This window comes from Mobula hypostoma, chromosome 29 (genome assembly GCF_963921235.1).
Source record: "Mobula hypostoma chromosome 29, sMobHyp1.1, whole genome shotgun sequence".
In the NCBI taxonomy this organism is placed as follows: Eukaryota; Metazoa; Chordata; class Chondrichthyes; order Myliobatiformes; family Myliobatidae; genus Mobula; species Mobula hypostoma.
In genome coordinates, this window is record NC_086125.1 from 21234483 (window position 1) to 21253712 (window position 19230).

General features: G+C 43.9%; 1 protein-coding gene across 1 annotated transcript in view; it reads right to left on the bottom strand.

The window, feature by feature from the left end:
- The window catches only part of rdh8a (retinol dehydrogenase 8a), a 49829-nt gene that overhangs the window by 22186 nt on the left and 8413 nt on the right, over positions 1–19230 (bottom strand). The window contains exon 3 of the mRNA XM_063035612.1: positions 3826–3981. Coding sequence (XP_062891682.1) covers positions 3826–3981 — 156 coding nt within the window. The remainder of the gene's footprint in view (positions 1–3825; positions 3982–19230) is intronic.

Genomic DNA, 19230 nt, shown 5'->3' on the forward strand with positions numbered 1-19230 from the left:
ATTTTTAATATGCATTTCTTATTGCCATTTATAGTATCATTTATGTATTTCACAGTACTGCTGCCACAAAGCAGCAAATTTTGTGTCGTACTCTACGTCAGTGTTAATAAACCTGATTCTGACTCCTACACTCCAGGGGAAAAGCCCCAGGCTCTCCAGTCTTAGCAAGTATACCTCAAACTCTAAAATTTCTCCCAAATAGGCTGGACACAGGAAGTCCATAGGTGCAAGGGAACAACATTCCCTGAAATTTGCGTCCCATTCTAATGTGGAAATAGATCGCCGATTCCTCATTGTCACCGAGTGTGCATAATGAACCTCCCTCAGCAATTAGCACTGTGGGATCTTCATCACGACTGCAGCAGGTGACTATCATTTTCTCAAGGGGGAATACTGTTGGACAACACATCCAGACACTGCCAGAGCCTCTCAATCCCAAAATGTATATGTTTTGTTTAAAAATTGCCTTACTCCCAGGGCCCATCTCTGTCCGTTAACTTGTGGGTTATAGCTTACCAAGCTTTCAGGTTTTAATACAGATCCTCCTCAGTTTACAACAGCCTGACCTATGTATATGCTGTTCTTATATATGAACAAATACTTAGGATTTGGTAGCTGCAGCAGGGCTGCGGGCATCTTCTGCCACATGGGAGCTCAGTTCGTAGCTGCACTTCTGATTTCCAAACTACTCCGGTAACGAACGGTTCATTGATAAAAGGTCCCTACTATAACCTCGAAAGGATCTGTAATGTGATGTGTTTGTTTTAATTTAAACACACCCCGTTCCAGGCTCAGTGAAATGAAGCTTCTTAATTCCCCTCCCACACCCTTTGCAGATCAACTTAAACCTAGGTGTTCCTGCTGAGGGACTGGAGGGTTTGAATTACAAGGAGAGATTCCTAGGCTGAGCAATACACACACAAAATGCTGGAGGAACTCAAAGTCATGCAGGATCTGTGGAGGGAAATCCCTGTCCACCACAAAGGCGGATCTCCTGGTGGCTACCCATTTCAATTCAATTTCCCATTCCCAAACTAACGTGCCTGTCCATGGCCTCCTCTACTGCCATGAGGAGACCAAACTCAGGTTGGAGGAGTAACAGCTCATAGTTGGTCTGGTTAGCCTCCAACCTGATGGCATGAACATCGGTTTCTCCAACTTTCGGTAATTTCTCTACCCTCCCTCTTTTTCTGCCCCCTACTTTGGTTACCCTCTCACTCCTTCTCTTCTCCTCACCTATCCATCACCTTCTTTTGGCTCCTCTCCTCCTTCACTTTCTCCATGGTCTACTCTCCTCAACTATTAGATTCCTTTTTCACCAGACTTTTACCTCTTCCACCTATCACCTTCCAGTTTCTTACTTCATCTTCCCTCCTCCACCCACCAACCTTCCCCCTCATCTATTATTGCCATCTTGTACTCTACCCCATCCACCCACCTGTGTATCTGGCTTCTTCCCCCTTCCTCTCAAGTGCTGATGAAGAGCCCCAGCGTGAAGCGCCTACTGTTTCCCCCTCCATAGATGCCGCCTGACGTGCTGAGTTCCTCCAGAATTGTGTGTGTTGCTCAAGATTTCCAGCAAATGCAGAATTTCATGTGTTTATGATTTGCATAGGCTGTGAGTGTAAGAGGCCTTATAAAGTGATGACCTTATAGAAGTTTTTAAAATTATGAAGGAAATAGATAACGGAAGTATGTTGAGCTCCTATGAATAAAATTTCAAATTACTCATTGCAAGCAAATATCTCGTGATGACTAAAGTTACATTTCCCTGCACAAAAATTAATGCTTTGAGCTTCACCCTGTAATTTCAGAGGAGAAGCAACAGTCAGACGTATTGGTACTACAGTAGAGTAAAGGGAATTACAGAGGCACGAGAGATGAGCTGGCCAAAGTTGATTGGAAGGGGACACTAGCAGGGATGATGGCAGAGCAGCAATGGCCGGAGTTTCCAGGAGCAATTTGGAAGGCACAGGAGAGATACATCCCAAAAAGGTAGTAGTATTTGAAGGGAAAGATGACACAACTGTGGCTGACAAGGGAAATCAAAGTCAACATAAAAGCAAAAGAGAGGGCATAATATAGAGCAAAAATTAGTGGGAAGTTCGAGGATGGGAAACAAACAGAAGGCAACTAAAAAGCCATAAGGATTGAAAAGATGAAATATGAAGTTAAGCTTGCCAGTATTATCAAAAATGACACTAAAAGCATTTTCAGATATATCAGGAGTGAAAAAAGAGGCAAGAGTAGACATTGGACCACTAAAAATGACCCTGAAGATGTAGTAATGGGGGATAAGAAAATGGCAAATGAACTGAATCAGTATTTTTATCAGTCTTCACTGTGGAAGGCACTAGCAGTAAGCTGGACATTCAAGAGTGTCAGGGGACAGAAGTGAATACAGTTGCAATTACTAGGGAGAGGTTATTTAGGAAGTTGAAAGGTCTGAGGGTAAATAAGTCACCTGGATCAGATGGACTACATCAAGAGTTCTGAAAGAGGTAGTTGAAGAGATTGTGGAGCCAAGAATCACTAGATTCTGGCATGGTTCTGGAGGACTGGGAAATTGCAAATGTCACTCCACTTTTCAAGAAGGGAAGGAGGCAGAAGAAAGGAAATTATAGGCTATTTATCCTGACTTCAATGAAGGGAAGATGATGGAGTCAATTGTTAAAGCTGAGGCTTCAGGTGCTTGGAGGCACATTTTAAAATAGGCCAAAGTCAGTATGGTTTCCTTAAGGGAAAATCCTGCCTGACAAGTCTGTTAGAATTCTTTGAAGAAATAACAAGCAGTACAGACGAAGGAGAATCAGCGACACTGCTTAGCAAGATAAGAGCCCATGGTATTACAGGAAAGATACTATCAGGGATAAATCATTGGCTGATTGGTAGGAGACAAAGAGTGGAAATGAAGGGAGCCTGTTCTGACTGGTGGTGTTCCACAAGGGTCAGAATTGGAACTGTTTCTTTTTACCTTGTATGTCAATGATTTGTATGATAGAACCTGTGGCTTTGTTGCTAAGTCTGAGGACAATATGAACATGGGTGGAAGGGCAGGTAGTGATAAGGAAGCAGGAAGGTTGCAGATGGACCTAGTCAAATTGCAAAAATGGGCAAAGAAGAGACAGATAGAATACAGTGCTGGGAAGTGTATGGTCATGCACTTTGCTAGAAGGAATAAAAGCACAGACTGTTTTATAAATTAGGAGAAAATTCAAACATCTGATGCGCAAAGGGACCCTGGGAAGTCCTCATGCATGAATTGCAGGTTGAGTTGGTAGTGAGGAAGGCAAATGCCATGTTAACATTCATTTCAAGAGGTCTAGAATATAAAAACAAGGATGGAATTCTAAGGCTTTATAAGGCACCGGCGAGACCTCACTTGGAATATTGAGAGCAGTTTTGGGCCCCTTATCTAAGAAAGGATGTGCTGAAACTGGAGAGGGTTCAAAGGAGGTTGAAGAAAATGATCTTGGGATGGAAAGGCAATCGTATGAGGAGCATTTGATGGTAGGTGAGCCAGTACTCACTGCAATTTAGAAGAAGGACTTCATTGAAACCTATCAAATGTTAAAAGGCCTGGATAGACTGGACGTGGAGAGGACGTTTCCTGTAGCAGGAGAGTCTAGGACCATAGGGCACAGCCTCTGAACAGGCGGATGTGCATTTAGAATGGAGATGAGGAGGAATTTCTTTAGCCAGAGGATGGTGCATCTGTGGAATTCTTTGCCACAGGTGATCTTGGTGATCTTGTGAAACTCAGCAGCAGGGAGAAAGTGCGTTGATGGAACTTATGTGCAGGACATGAGACCTTCACATCCTTACCCAGAATGTCAATCCTTCCCACATTGCTGAGACATTCTGCCACTGATTGGTCACTGCAAACGTCCAGCTGCTGGATGTGCAATGTTTCATTCAGTCTCTCTCTGCCAGCCTCTTCGAGTTTTCCTTTACGACCTAAATTTCGCATCGTCGCAATGACTGTTTTGGAGGAAAGAAACAACAGAATCGCTAAGTATTGCATTCAGTGTAACCATGCAGTTTCACACCAGATATCCAACTGGTCCCAAACCAAACATTTTGAAATAGAGTCATGCAACACAGCCCAACTTGTCCATACCAAACAGGTTGCCTACCTCAACTAATCCCAATTCAACAACTTCCCTCTAAATCTTTTATATCAATGGACCTGTCCAAATGGCTTTTAAACATTGTAATTGTACCCACCTGTGCATCTTCCTTCAGCAGCTCATTCCATATAATAGACAAAAGGTGCAGGAGTAGGCCATTCAGCCCTTTGAGCCAGCACCACCATTCACTGTGATCATGGCTGATCATCCACAATCAGTACCCTTTTCCTGCCTTCTCCCCCTATCCCTTCACTCAAGAGCTCTATCTAACTCTTTTTTGAAAGAATCTAGAGAATTGGCCTCCACTGCCTTCTGAGGCAGAGCATTCCACATAACCACAACCCTCTGTGTGAAAAAGTTTTTCTTCAACTCCGTTCTAAATTGTCTACCCCTTATTCTTAAACTGTGGCCTCTGGTTCTCCCTGTGTGTGGGAAAGAAACTAGCCTCCCCCCCCCCCATGGCCCCTTTAAATCCTTCCCCTTCACCTTAAACCTATACCCTTGAGTTTTTGGCTTCACTGGGAAAAAGACTGCGACTATTCAACCGACTATTTCTCCCATACCTCAATAAATGTCACCACTCACCCTCCTCTATACCAGGGGAAAATGCTCCAGTCTATCTAGTCTCTTCTTATACCAGTTATATCATGAAGACTCACACCCACCCTGCTGATAGACTGTTTATCGCATTCCCATCAGAGAAGAGGCTACATAGCATCCAATCTAGGGCCACTAGAAAAATCAGTTACTTCCCCTAAGCCGTCGGCTGATTAACACCTTCACACATTAGAAACAGAATCAGGCTTAATATCACTGGTTTATGTTGTTGAAAGTTGATGTTCTGCAGCAGCAGTACAATGCAATACATAAAAAGCTATATGTTACAATAATATATACATAAAATATTAAATTAAATACTGTAAATTGTGCAAAAAGGGAGAAAAAATAGTGAGGTGGTTTTCATGGGCTGGTTCACTGCCTTTTCAGAAATCTGATGGTGGAGGGGAAGAAGCTGTTCCTAAAATATTGAGTGCATGTCTTCAGGCTCCTGTACTTCCTCCCTGATAGTAGCAATGAGAAGAGAGCCTTTCCTGGGTGATGGGGGTCTTAATAATGGCTGCCACCTTTCTGAGGCATTGCCATTTGAAGATGTTCTCGATGCCGGGGAGGCCAATGCCCACGATGAAACTGGCAGAGTTTACAAACTTTCTGCAGCTCTTTCCAATCCTGTGCAGTGGCCCCTCCATACCAGATGGTGATGCAACCAGTTAGAATGCTCTCCATACTTCTGCAGAAATTTGCAAGTCTTTGGCGTCATACCAAGTATCCTCCAACTCCTAATGTAATATAGTGGCTGTCATGCCTTCTTTGTAATTGCATCAATATGGGCCCAGGAAAGATTTCTTAGAGATGTTGACACCCAGGAATTTGAAACTGCTCACTCTTTCCACTACTGTCCCCTTGATAGTGTGTGCTCCCTCTATTTCCCTTTGCTGAAGTCCACAATCAATTCCTTGGTCTTATTGACGTTGAATGCAAGATTGTTGTTTCTACACCACTCAACCAGCCTTCTCGTCGCCATCCGAGATTCTGCCAACAACAGTTATGTCATGGGCAAATTTATAGTTGTAGCATTTTGAGCTGTGCCTAGGCAGACGGTCAAGTGTAGAGAGAGTAGAGCAAGTGAACTAAGCACATATCCTTGAGGTGTGCCAATGTTGATTGTCAGTGAGAGGAGAGATGTTAGATCTAACTGTGGTCTCCTCGTGAGGAAATCAAGGATCCAGTTGCAGAGGGAAGTGGAGGGCCAGGTTTTGAAGCTTGTTGATTAGTTTTGCACGTGTGATGGTGTTGAACTGCGAGCTCTGATCAATATTCCGCAGCTTGGCATAGGTGTTGCTGTCATCCAAAGCCGAGTGGAGAGCCAGTGAGATTACATCTGCTGCAGACGTACTGTATTGTGGTGGTAAGCTAACTGCAGTGGGTTGAGGCCATTGCTTAGGCAGGAGTTGGTTCTGGCCATGGCCATCCTTTCAAAGCATTTCACCACAGTAGATGTTAGCAAAACTGGATGATAATCGTTGAAGCAGCTCACCCTGCTCTGCTTGGGAGCTAGTGTGTTTGAAACCCTTTTGAAGCAGTTGGGAAACTCTGACTCCAGCAGTAAGAGATTGAAGATGTCCTTAAACACTCCCACCAGTTGGTTGGTGCAGGTTTTCAGTGTTCTACCAGGTACACCATCAGGGCCCGATGCCTTCTGAGGGTTCACCCTCTTGAAAGATGTTCTGACGCCGGCCTCCAAGACAGAGGTCACAGAGGCTTCACACAGGTGTAGTTTTACTCTCTCTTTCAAAGCAACACAAAAGACATTGAGCTCATCTGGGAGCCATGGAGACACTCAGGATGTTAGGTTTTGTGTTGTAAGATGTAATGGTCTGCAAACCCTACCAGAGCTGACTTGCATCATATTCCATCTCCAACTTCAATCGGAATTGTTTCTTCACTCTTCTGAAGGTTGTCCTTGGACTTCTTGTATGGTTTTGAATCACTAGTCTTGAATGCCATGGACCTAGCCCTCAACAGACTGCAAATTTCCTGGTTTTTCCATGGATTTTGGTTTGGGTATGTCTGGTATTTTCTCTGTTACGAGAATACACATAAAATTAAGATGTTTGCTGGCCTGGGCTAGCATCAGTGGCATCAGCAGTTGGTCTGCCACCTGCCCTCAGGGGAAGGAGAGATAAGGAACAATGGAGCAGCGTCTGGAGATGTGTAATGAAGGGATGTGGGAGGAAGAGCTGTCTGGAGCGGCTCCCCCCTTTGAACCCTGAACTGTTTGAAGTGATGGACAGGCGATACCCCAGCAGGGGGATAAAAAGGGACAGGTTCGCTAAGACACACACGCCACCCGAGGTAACGAGACCCTGGAAGCGGTGCGCCTCTCACGAGTGGTGAGAAGTACCGGACAACGCACAGGGTGGAAAGGTACGATCAGCGGGAACCCGGTGTGTGTCCGCCCTTGCCTGGGTGCCGGGTTCACTGCAGAGGATCGACCGCATCTGGAGGAGGGGTCACAGTCGGTGACCTCAGGTGACATCACCAAGGACCCGCCCAAATGCTGTTTGTGAGCCATCTCGCTGGTCTGTGAGTGAAGCAGTGTTCTGAATGATCAGTTGTTCCTATTCTGTCTCTCTTCCCCCACCTTGTCCATCGCCATGGCAACGATTACTGCGAACTGAACTACAAACTGGACTGAACTTTGAGTCATTTTGAAATTGGTCATTTAACCCCTAGACAACGATAGAGCTTGATTGATGCTGTTATCTTAATTCTGTGCACATGTGTGGTTATCATTGTTGAATTGTTGCATTTATTATCCTTTCGATTACTGTGTTGCTTGTTTCTTTAATAAAACTTTCTTAGTTCTAGTACTCCAGACTCCAACTGAGTGATCCATTTCTGCTGGTTTGGCAACCCAGTTACGGGGTACGTAACATCTCAAAGGCACGCACTCATCCACACAAGTCTTAATGAGGTCGGTGACAACTGTTAAATATTCATTCAAATTTGAAGATGAATCCCTGAGTATTGACCAGTCCACCGATTCAGACCAGTCGTGTAAGCACTTATCCACCTGCTTTGACTGTACCCTCATGGTCCTCACTCTGTGCCTGTACACCGGGGAGTACAAATACAGCCAGGCGATCGTACTTGCCAAAGTGTGGGCATAGGATGGCACGGTTAAAGTTCTTGATAGTGGAGTAACAGTGGTCCAGTGTGTTGGCTCCTCTGTTTCCACAGGTATTATGTTGGTGGTATTTGGTCAGAGACTTCTTCAAGCTGGCCTGGTTGAAATAGCCCGCAATGATCAGGCTGTGGTTTCTCGTGACCTCGGATCATGGTGCTGTGCTCCTCCAGTGCTTGTCTGATGTTGGCCGGGGTGGAATGTACACCACTACCAGGATAATGACGGAAAACTCTCTCAGCAGATAAAATGGACAAGACTTGACCGATAAATGCTCCAGGTCGGATGAGCAGGATTGAGTCAGAACTGCCATGTCGATGCGCCACGAATAGTTAATCATGAAGCACACGCTGCATCCTCTACTTTTTAAAGGGACTCTGCTCTCCTGTCCTCCTGGCCACGTGGTGAATGGTGAAGCCCTCGTGAAACGGTGGAGCTAAGCATTAACCCACTACATCCACATCAGTCACTCCTCTCCACAGCTGCTCAGCACCCTTCATTCCCCCTCCCCATGCACTGTCACTTCACTCTTACACAATAAGATTGCTTTTACATTTGTTTTGTTATGCTCATTGTTTTAGATTAGATTAGATTCAACTTTATTGCCATTGTGCCGAGTACAGATACAAAGCCAATGAAGTGCATTTAGCATCTGACCAGAAATGCAAAGAATAGTGTTATTTACAAAATGACTGCAAAAAAAAGTGCTACAGCACACAAATATAAAAGTACTGAGACAGTACAATACAGATGCAATACTGCTTAGCACTGTGATGAGAGGTTCAGCAGGGTCACAGCCTCAGGGAAGAAGCTCTTCCTGTGCCTGCTGGTGCGGGAGCGGAGGCTCCTGTAGTGCCTACCAGATGGGAGATGAGTAAGAAGTCCATGGTTAGGGTGAAATGCATCCCTGATAATGCTTTTCGCCCTGCCCAGGCAGCGTTTATGGTCGATGTTCTCAATGGTGGGCAATTGGGTGCTGATAATCCGCTGGGCAGTTTTCACCACACGCTGGAGTGCTTTGTGGTCCGATATGGGACAATTGCCATACCACACTGAGATGCAGTTGGTGAGTATGCTCTCAATGGTACAGCGGTAAAAGTCTGTCTGTATCCTGGGACAGAGGTGAGCTTTCTTGATGCTCCGCAGGAAATAAAGGCGCTGTTGAACCTTTTTGATCAGGATGAAGGAGTTCAGGGACCAGGTGAGATCCTCGGAAATGTGGACACCAAGGAATTTGAAGCTTGATACATGCTCCACCACAGCTCCGTTGATGTAGATGGGGACGTGAGTGTGACTCCTGGATCACTGTAGTGGGTTAATGCTCAGCTCCACCGTTTCACGAGGGCTTCACCATTCACCACGTGGACAGGAGGACAGGAGAGCAGAGTCCCCTTAAAAAGTAGAGGATGCAGAGTGTGCTGCATCAGATCCATGGTAACAATTATTTCATTCTTCTTTACACTTGTGCGCTTAACAATGACAATAAATAATCTTTTAATCTTAAATACCTCAAGCATTTCAGTCCTAATAACATAATTTGAATTTTCATGCACCCTTTCCAGCTTGATGACATCCCTCCTACAGCTGGGTGATCAGAACTGCGCACAATATTCCAAATGTGGTCTCATCAACATCTACCTTTAACCACAAATGTCTATCCAACCTCTACCTTTCTCTCAGCCCCCTCCACCTGCAGACTAACCTGTTCTCACTGACTGCTGCACAGGTTTAATTCCTCCCATTGCACTAATAAACCTTCCTATGAGAAAAATGGTGCTCCATCAGTTTAGGTGTAACTTGTCCCTCTTAGATCATAAGATATAGGAGCAGAATTAGGCCATCTGGCCCATCGAGTCTGCTTTTCATCATGGCTGATCCATTTTTCCTCTCAGCCCCAATCTCCTGCCTCACCACCCACCCCCCACCCCGTATTCTTTCATGCTCTGACCAATTATGAATCTATTAACCTCTGCCTTAAATATACATAAAGACTTGGCCTCCACAGCTGCCTGTGGTGACGAATTCCACAGATTCACCACTCTCTGGCTAAAGAAATTCCTCCTCATCTGTTCTAAATTGACGTACCTCTATTTTGATGCTGTGTCCCCTGGTCTTAGACACTCCCACAATAGTAAACATCCTTTCCACACCCATTCTATCAAGGCCTTTCACCATTCGATACATTTTCAATTAGGTCATTCCTCATTCTTCTAAGTTCCAGTGAACACTGGCCCAGAGCCATCAAACACTTTTCATGTGACAAGCTGTTCAATCCTGGAATTATTTTCATGAACCTTCTTTGAACCCTCTCCAGTTTCAGCACACCCTTTCCAAGGTAAGGGGCCCAAAAACTGCTCACAATACTCCAAGTGAGGCCTCACTAGTGCTCTCGTGCATGTGCCAGCTGCTCTGGAAGGGATCCCAGTGACCCATGTATTTGAAGCTCTCCTTGCTGCATCAGCTCCTTAGCCACATACTGATCTGTACTGCCTTCCCATATCTTGCTTCAGTAGCATGTGGCAAAAGTAATTCTGAGATTACAATCCTAGAGGTCCCACTTTTCAACTAGCTCCCTAAATCTCTTTGTATGATCCCATCTCCCTTCCTGTCCATGTCATTGGTACCAATTGTTACGTACCCCGTATCTGGGTTGCCAAACCAGCAGAAATGGACCACTTAGTTGGAGTCTGGTTTAACAGAAACTAATAAAGTTTTATTAAAGAAATAAGTAATACAGTACTCTGGTCGTAAGGATATAAATGCAACAGGTTAGCAATGATAAAACACACATGTACACAGAACTAGGGTAATAGGAATCAATCAAGCTCTATCACAGTCTAGGGGTAAAATGATCAGTCTCAAGTGACGCAGAGTTCAGTTCAGCTTAGTACAGTTCGCAGTAATTGCTGTTGTGCCATTGGAGAGAGAGAGAGAATGCAAATTTTGATTCAGACAGACCTTTGATGTTCTTCGCAGTTAGCTTTTGGGCGGACCCTTTTTTATGTCTTCTGTGGTCACCGACTCTGACCCCTCCGTTCCGGATATGACCGTTCTTCCGCAGTGAACCCGGCACCCAGGCAAGGGCTGACACACACACCAGGTTCCCGCCGATCGTACCTTTTCACCCTGTGCGTCTATGGTCAGTTCCCGTGACCAGACCTCCAAACTGCCACCAACTTGTGGGGGCACACCGCTCTTCCAAGGTCTTGTTATCTCGTGATCTCGTGGTATGTATCATGCCTTAGCGAACCTGTTCCTTTTATCCCCCTGCTGGGGTATCGCCTGTCCATCAAACTTCAAACAGTTCAGGTTCAAAGCAACCGGTCTGTCAATATTCTGAAGTGTGTTTCTTTCTTGTTAATCTCTCTCTTCTCTCTTATTAGCATTTTGAATGTTTCTCCATTGTCTCTCTTATCTCTATCAGCATCAATCTTCTGATAACTTGGTTTGTCGTCACACAATATAGACCAAGACCTCTGGCTGCCCTTCCTCTCTCAGAATGTCCTCTGCCCATTCAGAGACCATGACACCAAGGAAGCAACACACCACCCTGGGAGCCTTGTAACCATTTTTATGAAGTGACAGTCGGTACTATACAAAATCACAAGAGGTTTAAACAGGAAGGAGCAAAGATGTTTGAGTAGTGTAGGGTGCCAAAACTGTGAAACACATATTTAGTATTCTGTACAAAGGACATTAAGAATTTCTTTCTTGAAATATTATAAAGTTAAATCCATTATCTGAGTGTTGGGGAATCAAGAGCTCGATGACATACACTTAGGATGAAAGGGAAAAAGTTTAACAGGAAACAGAGCAACCTTCTCACCTTCAAGGTGGTCATTATATGGAAAGAGCTAGAGGTAGAAATGGTTGAGGTAGGCTCCTTAAATACATTTAAAAAACACTCAAGACCATAAGACATTGGAATAGAATTAGTCTGTTCAGCCCATTGAGTCTCCTCCACTATTTCATCATGGCTGATCCTCTCAACCCCATTGTCCTGCCTTCTCCCCATAATCTTTCATGCTCTGACTAATCAAGAACCTATCAACCTCCAACTTCAATGCACCCAGTGACCCAGTCTCCATGGCTGCCTGTAGCAACAAATTCTACAGATTCACCACCCTCTGGCTAAAGAAATTCCTCATCTCTGTTCTAAATGGATGTCTCTCCATTTTGAGGCTGTGCCCTCTGGTCCCACCAAAGGAAACATCCTCTTCACATCCACTCAGTTTAGGCCTTTCAACATACCATAAGTTTCAATGAGATCCACCGCCCCCCCCCAACAAACACCTATTCTTCCAGCGGGTACAAGCTCAGAGCCTTCAGTCACTGGTCATGATAACCCTATCATCGTTGTGAACCTCCTCTGTACCCTATCCAATGTCAGCAGATCTTTTCTTAAACAAGGGGCCCAAAACTGCTCACAATACACCAAGTGAGACCTCACCAATGCCTTTTACAGCCTCAGCGTTACATCCTTGCTTTTATATTCTAGTCCTCTTGAAATGAATTCTATCATTGCATTTGTCTTCCTCACCACCAATTCAACCTGCAAATTAACATTTAGGGAATCCTGCATAAGGACTCCCAAGTCCCTTTTCACCTTGGAGTTTTGAATTTTCTCCCCATTTAGAAAATATTCAATGTTTTTATTCCTTCTACCAAAGTGTATGACTATACTTCCCGACACTGTATATAGTAATATTAACGTCAATTGCCGTCAATCCTAAGTGGGTATTTTATACAAGGACATACTGTACTGCTTAAAGTTTGCAAAATTACATCTTAGTCACTGAAGTTGTATACAAAAGCCAAACTGAACCTTCAACAATTCTGATCATTGTGTGTCAAAATTATGGGTCACGTATTACAAGTGCTTAACCAATATTTAATTTACTCAAGATGAACAGTTGATACCTGTTAAGGATGAAAGCTGACAACTAGCCTGGCTCAATCATTTTATCCATACAGTACTGTGCAAATCACTAGATTTTTTAAATATAAATTTTGCTTTAATATTAATTTTGTTTTCTTCATTAGTGTATTAGTAGAAAAGAGCAAATTTTAAATTTCCATAAATTCAATTTCCAAAAAGTAAATTGGGGCAGGTTTATGGAAAGGAAAAGTTCATGCTGCGGTAGTTAGCAACTCAGTTAGCAACTCCCATATGGGCAGAGTTCACATACTGTACAGGCAGAGTCATTAATAAACTCCCATACAGGCAGAGTTATTAATAAACTCCCATACAGGCAGAGTTCACATACTGTACAGGCAGAGTCATTAATAAACTCCCATATGGGTGGAGTTCACATACTGTACAAGCAGAGTCATTAAAAAAACTCCCATACAGGCAGAGTTCACATACTGTACAAGCAGAGTGGTTAATAAACTCCCATACTGTACAAGCAGAGTCATTAATAAACTCCCATACAGGCAGAGTTCACATACTGTACAAGCAGAGTGGTTAATAAACTCCCATATGGGCGGAGTTCACATACTGTACAAGCAGAGTCATTAATAAACTTCAGTTGAAGATCCTGTAAGGCTGACATTCGTTGGTTCTATGCACTCTTCCACAATATCAAACACAACATGGTGTTAGAAGTGTTGGATCATTTATGAATTCATGCTACGGACCAAGTGAGATCCCCAACAAGAAAGTTTACAGTAAGACAGTTTTTGTTTGCATATTTCTATGAAAAATTTCTGCTCACATATATCTATGAAAAATATCTGTCTATGCTAGTATGCTAAATTGTATGCACCATGGAACACGAGCCAAGAACTGGCAAGAGTTGCCATCCAAAATGGATACATTGTAATAACCCGTGGGCTACTAGCCTGGGGAAGTGCACAGAGACACAAACACAGCAGAGAAGACAGTCAAACTCTCAGGAAGAGAAAAGGTGACCTTCGTAGTCCAAATAAATAAAATAATAAGCAAACAAACAGGGAAACGGAGCAAATACCTTCAGTACCTACATCTACTTACTTAATAAAGCCCCCCCCCCCCACCAAGACATTTAATTTCTCTAAACCAGGGGACTTTGAGAGATGGCTCAGATGCTTTGAGACATCTAGGGTTGGAAGCCATCTCACAGGCTTCAGAAGAGCATCAAGTAAGCAGACTGTTATACCACATGGGTGACAAAGCAGATGACATAGTGATGGCTTACGACTGACTGATGCTCAGAAAAAAAGTACAAAGCAGTGCAGAACAAATTCAAAGAATATTTCACAGGAAAGCAAGATGTGATATATGTGAGGGCAAAGTTCAACTCCTGTAAACAGGAGAAAGATGAAAGAGTAAATAACTTCATCACAGCATTGTATATCCTCTCAGACAACTGTGCACATGGAAATCTGAGAGATGAGCTAATTAGAGACAGGATTGTTGTCAGACTACTAGACACCAAATTGTCAGAGAGACTTCTGTTGAAGGCAAACCTCACATTAGAGAACGCTATTACTACAATGGTCAGGCAGAGTGAGAATATTCATCAGCAATAGGTAGTACTCAGATACCAAAAATGATACTGAGGTAAAGCTAGAAGCTATACAAAAAGAAGGACACAGACAAGATGCAGTTAGAAAGTCTATAGAAAGAGGTGACAGTAGAGCTAAACTCAAACAAAGTTGACAAGTGAAACAGAGAGCAGGGAGATGCTGCAAGTCTCCATTCTACATCAAAGAGCTCTGTCCAACAAAACAAGTGAAATTCCACCAGCACAGCAGAGTTGGCCATTATAAAAGCCAGTGACACTCAAAATCAGTTCTTCAGGAGGTCAAAGAAGACCATGATTCAGACAAGGAGAGAGCTTTCCTTGGGGTTCTAGATTCAAATGACAAGGCTAGTATACTAAGCTTCAGTTGCAAAATGAGGCAGTGACGTTCAAAGTAAACACCGGGGCAGATGTCTGTTCACAAAACTGGTGAAGAAAACAGGCATTGCACTAACCCAACAAAGAAAGCGCTCATGGGGCCAGGGAAACGTAAGCTCAGTGTGAAAGGAATGCTTGCAACTTCCACCCATAAAAATGAGAAACAGTTAGAAGAGGATGTTTATGTTGTTCAAACTCACTTCTCACCACTACTGGGACAACATGCCATTGAGAAGCTGAACCTCACTGCAAGATTGGATTCCCTGAGCAATGTGCATTGACAGAAGTACCCGGAGTTGTTCAGAGGCCTGGGGGTACTGAAGGAAGAGTACCTCATCCAGCTGATGTCAGGAGTAATACCCTACTCTCTGACCATACTGATGCATATACCAGTCTCATTGATGAACAAAGCCAAAGCTGAACGTTAAAGAATGGAGACAATTCACATCATAACTAGAGTGAAATCACCTACTGGCTGGTGTACAAGCATTGTTCCTGTTCCCAAGCCAGATGGCGCAGTGAGGGTCTGTGTCGAATTAACAAAACCGAATAATGCAGTGAGGTGGGAGAAGTTTACTCTGCCCTCTGTTGAGCACGTATTGGGTATGCTTCGTGGAGCAAAGTTCTTCACCAAACTAGATACAAACTCAGGGCTCTGGCAGATCCATTTAGCTCCTGATTCACAGAAGCTCACAAACTTTATCACACCATATGGACACTATGCCTTCAAGAGACTCTCTTCTGGCACCTCATTGGCCCCTGAACACTTGTAGATGAGGATAAACCAAATTTTGGATGGACTGGAAGGAGTAGTCTGCCACATGGACGATATGCTCATCTTTGGAGGTTCAAGTGAGGAACATGACAAAAGAGTGGGAGCTGCCTTGGAGAAGGTGAAACAGGCTGGAATCAACCTGAACGAAAAGAAATGCGACTTTTCATAGATGGAGGTGAAGCTCTTATGCCATCAACTGTCCTTTGAAGGAGTGCACTCAGATTCAGACAAACTGCCAGGGGTTCGGAACATGAAACAACCAGCAAATGTATCAGAGGTCTGCAGTCTCCTTGGCATGGTATCCAGTTGGGAAAGTTTATTTCAGATTTTGCAGAGAAAAGAAAGCCACTATGTAACCTCCTCTCCCAGAGGCATATTTGGACCTGTGACACACCACAGGAGAATTCATTCTCATCACTTAATGCAGAGCTGATCTCACCACCATCACTGGTGTTCTTTGATCTGAAGAAACCAACTAAGGTCTCAGCAGATGTCTCTTCCTTTGGCCGAGGGGCAGTGCTCATGCGGAACTACAGTGGTGTATGGAATCCAGTGGCGTATGCGTCAAGAGCACTGACTCCTACAGAACAGCGTTATGCCCAAATCGAAAAGGAGATGCTGGCACTTGTGTGGGATTGTGAACACTTCCGCTGCGTCTTGATAGGCACTAAATTCCTACTTGAAGCAGATCACAAGCCACTCGTCAGCCTCCTCAGCTCAAAACACTTGGATAATTTACCTCCACGTCTGCAAAGATTCAGAATGAGGCTTATGCAATACTGTTACTACATTGAATATGTCCCCAGCAAATCTTTCCCAACAGCAGACACTCTGATGAGCACGTCATGCAAACGTAAGTGGATGGGAGCCAACACTGCCCTCTTTAAAGATACCAACATCTGCTTATCTCAGGTACATGAAAGCTTTCCTGCATCACAGAGCAAACTGGAGGAAGTTCACACTTGGAATTGAGAAGTGACCAAATAAGCAGCAAGGTCATGCCATACTGCAGGCATGGATGGCCAGCTGTTCCAAAAGGAGCTCACAAACTCGGACCTTACTGGCTCAAAAGAGGCACCCTCACCATTCTTGATGCTTTGCCGTTAAAGGGCAGTCAAATCCACCAAGGACAGCAAGGCATCGAGAAACATGACCTAAAAGCAAGGCAATCCGTGTGGTGGCTTGGTCTTAGCACGCATCTGGGAGATTATGCAAAGTAATGTGAAGCCTTTGGAAAGCTACACAAAAATCATGCTGAACCTCTATCCTACAGAACTCCCAGACTTTCCATGGCAAATTGCAGGCACAGACATTTGAGCTGAAAAGAGACAAATATCTTCTCACTGTGGATTACTACTCCTGGAATATTGAGGAGTCTAAGTTGTCCCCTACAACTTCAGCAGCAGTTATACAGAAATATTGAGAAGTTAGGGGATTGGGAAGCTTCTAAAAACCAACAGAAGGCAACTAAAATAAGTCATTAAGAAGGAAAAGATGGAATACAAAAGTAAGTTGGCCAATAATTTCAAAGAGGATAGCAGAAGTTTCATATAAAGTATGAAAGAGAGGTGAGAGTGGATATTGGACTGCTGGAAAATAGTGCGAGAGAGAGTAACGGGGGACAAGGAAATGGTGGATGAACTAAGTATTTTGCATCAGTCTTCGCTGTGGAAGACACTAGCAGTATGGTGGAAGTTCCAGAGTGTCAGGGGTCATGAAGTGTGTGAAGTTGCCATACTCGGGAGAAGGATCTTGGGAAAATGAAAGGTCTAAAAGGTAGATACTGTAAGTCACCTGGACCCAGATGGTGTACAGCCCAGGGTTCTGACAGAGGTGGCTGAAGAGATTGCGGAGGCATTAGTAATGATCTTTCAAGAATCACTAGATTCTGGAATGGTCTGGAAGACTGGAAAATTGCAAATGTCACTCCACTCTTCAAGAAGGAGAGTGGCAGAAGAAAGGAAATTATAGACCAGTTAGTCTGACCTTAGTGGTTGGGAAGATGTTGGAGTCAATTGTTAAGGATGTGGTTTTGGGGTACTTGGAGGCACATGATAAAATAGACTGTAGTTAGCATAGTTACCTTGAGGGAAAATCTTGCCTTACAAAACTGTTGGAATTCTTTGAAGAAATAACAAGCAGAATAGAGAAAGGAGAATGAGTTGTTGTGTACTTGGATTTTCAGAAGGCCTTTAACAAGGTGCCACACATGAGGCTGATTAACAAGTTAAGAGCCCGTGGATAAAGCAGTGGCTAATTGACAGGAGGTAAAGAGTGGGAATAAAGGGAGCCTTTTCTGGTTGGCTACCGATGACTAGTGGTGTTCCACAGGGATCGATATTAGGACTGCTTCTTTTCACATTGTATGTCAGTGACTTGGATAATGGAATTAATGGCTTTGTTGCAAAGTTTGCAGATGATACAAAGATAGGTGGAGGGACAGGTAGTTTTGAGGAAGTAGAGAGGCTACAGACCAACTTAGATTAGGAGAACGGGCAAAGTGGCAGATGGAATACGGTGTCAGGAAGTGTATGGTCATGCACTTTCGTAGAAGAAATAAAAGGGTAGGCAATTTTCTAAATGGAGAGAATATTCAAAATCTGAGGAGCAAAGAGATTTGGGAGTCCATATGCAGGATTCTTTGAAGGATCATTTGCAGGTTGAGTCAGTTGAGTCAGTGTTAGCATTCATTTCAAGAGGACTAGAATATAAAAGCAAGGATGCAATGTTGAAACTTTATAAAGCCTCACTTGGAGTACTGTGAGCAGTTTTGGGCTCCTGATCTTAAAGGATGTGACACTGGAGAGGTTTCAAAGGAGGTTCACAAAAATTATTCCAGGATTGAACAGCTTGTCATATGAAGTGCATTTTGTGGCTCTGGGCTTGTATTCACCAAAGTTCAGAAGAACGAGGGGTGACCTAATTGAAACCTATTGAGTGTTAAAAAGACTTGACGGAGTGGATGTAGAGAGGATGTTTCCTATGGTGGTAGAATCTAGGACCAGAGGACAGCTTCAGAATAGAGAGGCGCCCTTTTTGGATGGAGATGAGGAGGAACTTTTTTTAGCTATAGAGTGGTGAATCTGTGGAATTCTTTGCCATAGGCGGCTGTAGAGGCCAAGTCTTTACATATATTTCAGGGCAAAGTTGATAAGATTGTTGGTTGGTCAGGGCATGAAGGGATATGGGGAGAAGGCAGGAGACTAGGACTGAGAGGAAAAGTGGATCAGCCGCGATGAAATAGTGGAGCAGACCTGATGAGCCAAATGACCTAATTCTGCTCCTATATCTTATGGTCTTAATAGGTTATGCCTACGTCCACAGTTAGTCACTCCTACATGGGAGGAGCTCACATATTGTACAAGCAGAATTATCAATAAGATTCAGTCGAAGATCCTGCAAGGCTGGCTTCTGGGTGTCTTCCAGCACTCTCCTTCAATATCAAACACAACAGTTCAGAGGGACACAAGCCAAACACGGACAAAAGGTACTAGCTTAGAGAGGAATCTGAGTCGACATGGATCAGTAGGTCTGAAGTGCTTTTTCCGTGTTGTATGATTCTATGACCCGAGTAGAAAGGGAGGAGGGCAAACATGATGTGGAGAGCCAACTGGTCTAAGCACCAGGAATTCCAAAGAGTCAGACAGCAGATTATCAGAGTATTCTTGTGCTATAATTCAGAACCTCCAATTTAAG